The sequence below is a fragment of the Carlito syrichta genome, unplaced genomic scaffold (genome assembly GCF_000164805.1).
Source record: "Carlito syrichta isolate Samal-C Ts95f unplaced genomic scaffold, Tarsius_syrichta-2.0.1 Scaffold170050, whole genome shotgun sequence".
In the NCBI taxonomy this organism is placed as follows: domain Eukaryota; kingdom Metazoa; phylum Chordata; class Mammalia; order Primates; family Tarsiidae; genus Carlito; species Carlito syrichta.
The window spans coordinates 141,892-143,253 of record NW_007114146.1 but is presented as its reverse complement, the minus strand read 5'-3'; the positions used below and the strand labels follow the sequence as shown (position 1 = coordinate 143,253).

General features: G+C 56.5%; 1 protein-coding gene across 1 annotated transcript in view; it reads right to left on the bottom strand.

Moving 5' to 3' along the window:
- The window catches only part of FBXW4 (F-box and WD repeat domain containing 4), a 75,654-nt gene that overhangs the window by 12,439 nt on the left and 61,853 nt on the right, over window positions 1–1,362 (bottom strand). The window contains exon 6 of the mRNA XM_008051358.2: window positions 683–748. Coding sequence (XP_008049549.1) covers window positions 683–748 — 66 coding nt within the window. The remainder of the gene's footprint in view (window positions 1–682; window positions 749–1,362) is intronic.

Here is a 1,362-nt window from a genome sequence, read left to right as displayed (position 1 = left end):
GACCTGAGCACAGCGGGGTCAGTGGTCACCAGAGCTGCTGGACAGCAGGACCCACGAGTTTGAGGGCCCCAGTGTGTACATCGCGCTCTGCTATAAACAGCAGCTGCTGTTATAATATGCAAGATGGCACACAAGTACCTTTCCATCCTATTTTTGTGACTTCCTGGGAATCTATGATTATTTCAAAATAAAAAGTTAAATAACCTAGAATGGCGGTTAATCCAATGGGAATAGGTCAAGCCTGCCAAGGCAGAACACTGTGAACAAAACCTGGCTGTATTTTGACGGTTCCATATACTTCTTTTTATAGGTCTGTAGGCCACCGTCAGGATTTTTCTTTTAGAAAAAGCGTCTCTGGGGATAGGTGGGATTTCACGCAGCCACACAGTCAGACACTCCTCAGAGAACATGATCGTAAATCCAAATTGTTGCTGTTAGCATAAATTCTACATGAAATGATTTACCTGTTATAAATCACTTTGGCAGCCACCCCATACCAGATCCAAGGGCTCTGCGTGGGAAGGCACCTCGGGGGGCTGCTGGGAGCGTGGGGCAGGGGGCTTCCCCGCTCCTCCTGGCCCCCTGGGCCGCCCAGGTGGGCTGGCTCACTGGCGCTTTCCTCTGCCTCCCAACTGCACCAGCCTCCCCCACTGCAAGCCATGTGGGCTCAGGGATCTCTTACCTGTTGAGGTCCCAGATTCTCAGGGGTGAGAAGTGCCCACAACAAGCTGTCCCTGTCACAAACGAGCTGCCGAAAGAAAAGGAGAGCAGAGTCAGAGCTGCTTATCACAGGCGTGGCAGGGACACTCACAACACGGGTAAGACCAGAAGTGAGACCCAGCCAGTCGAGGACGGCGGAGCCTTGGGCAATGACCCAGTGCCACAGAGTCATGGGAGGACACCACGTGTGTCACAGAGTCGGGGGAGGGGACCTCAGCACCACGATGCCACAGAAGAGGACACGAGTGCCACAGAGCCATGGGAGACGACCTGAGCACAGCGGGGTCAGTGGTCACCAGAGCTGCTGGACAGCAGGACCCACGAGTTGGAGGGCCCCAGTGTGTACGTCGTGCCCAGGGAGAGCGAGCTGTTGGGCTCCAGTGGTGTGACCTTGAGACCCTGCCGATGTCTCCAGGCAGCAGCTGCTGGGGCTGGAGGGTGACGCCTGGGACAAAGGTGGGGGCTGGGGCGTTGCCGAGGGTGCTAAGAGCAAGGATCGGGTACCGCGGCTCAAGCACTGGGCAGGCGTGAAGGCACCGGATGAGAAGGGACGCAGGGCATGTGCCTGCCAGGGGGACGAGAGTTGGGCAGAGTCCTCCAAGGACAATGACAAGGTCAAGAGTCAGGGAGACAGCCAGGCTC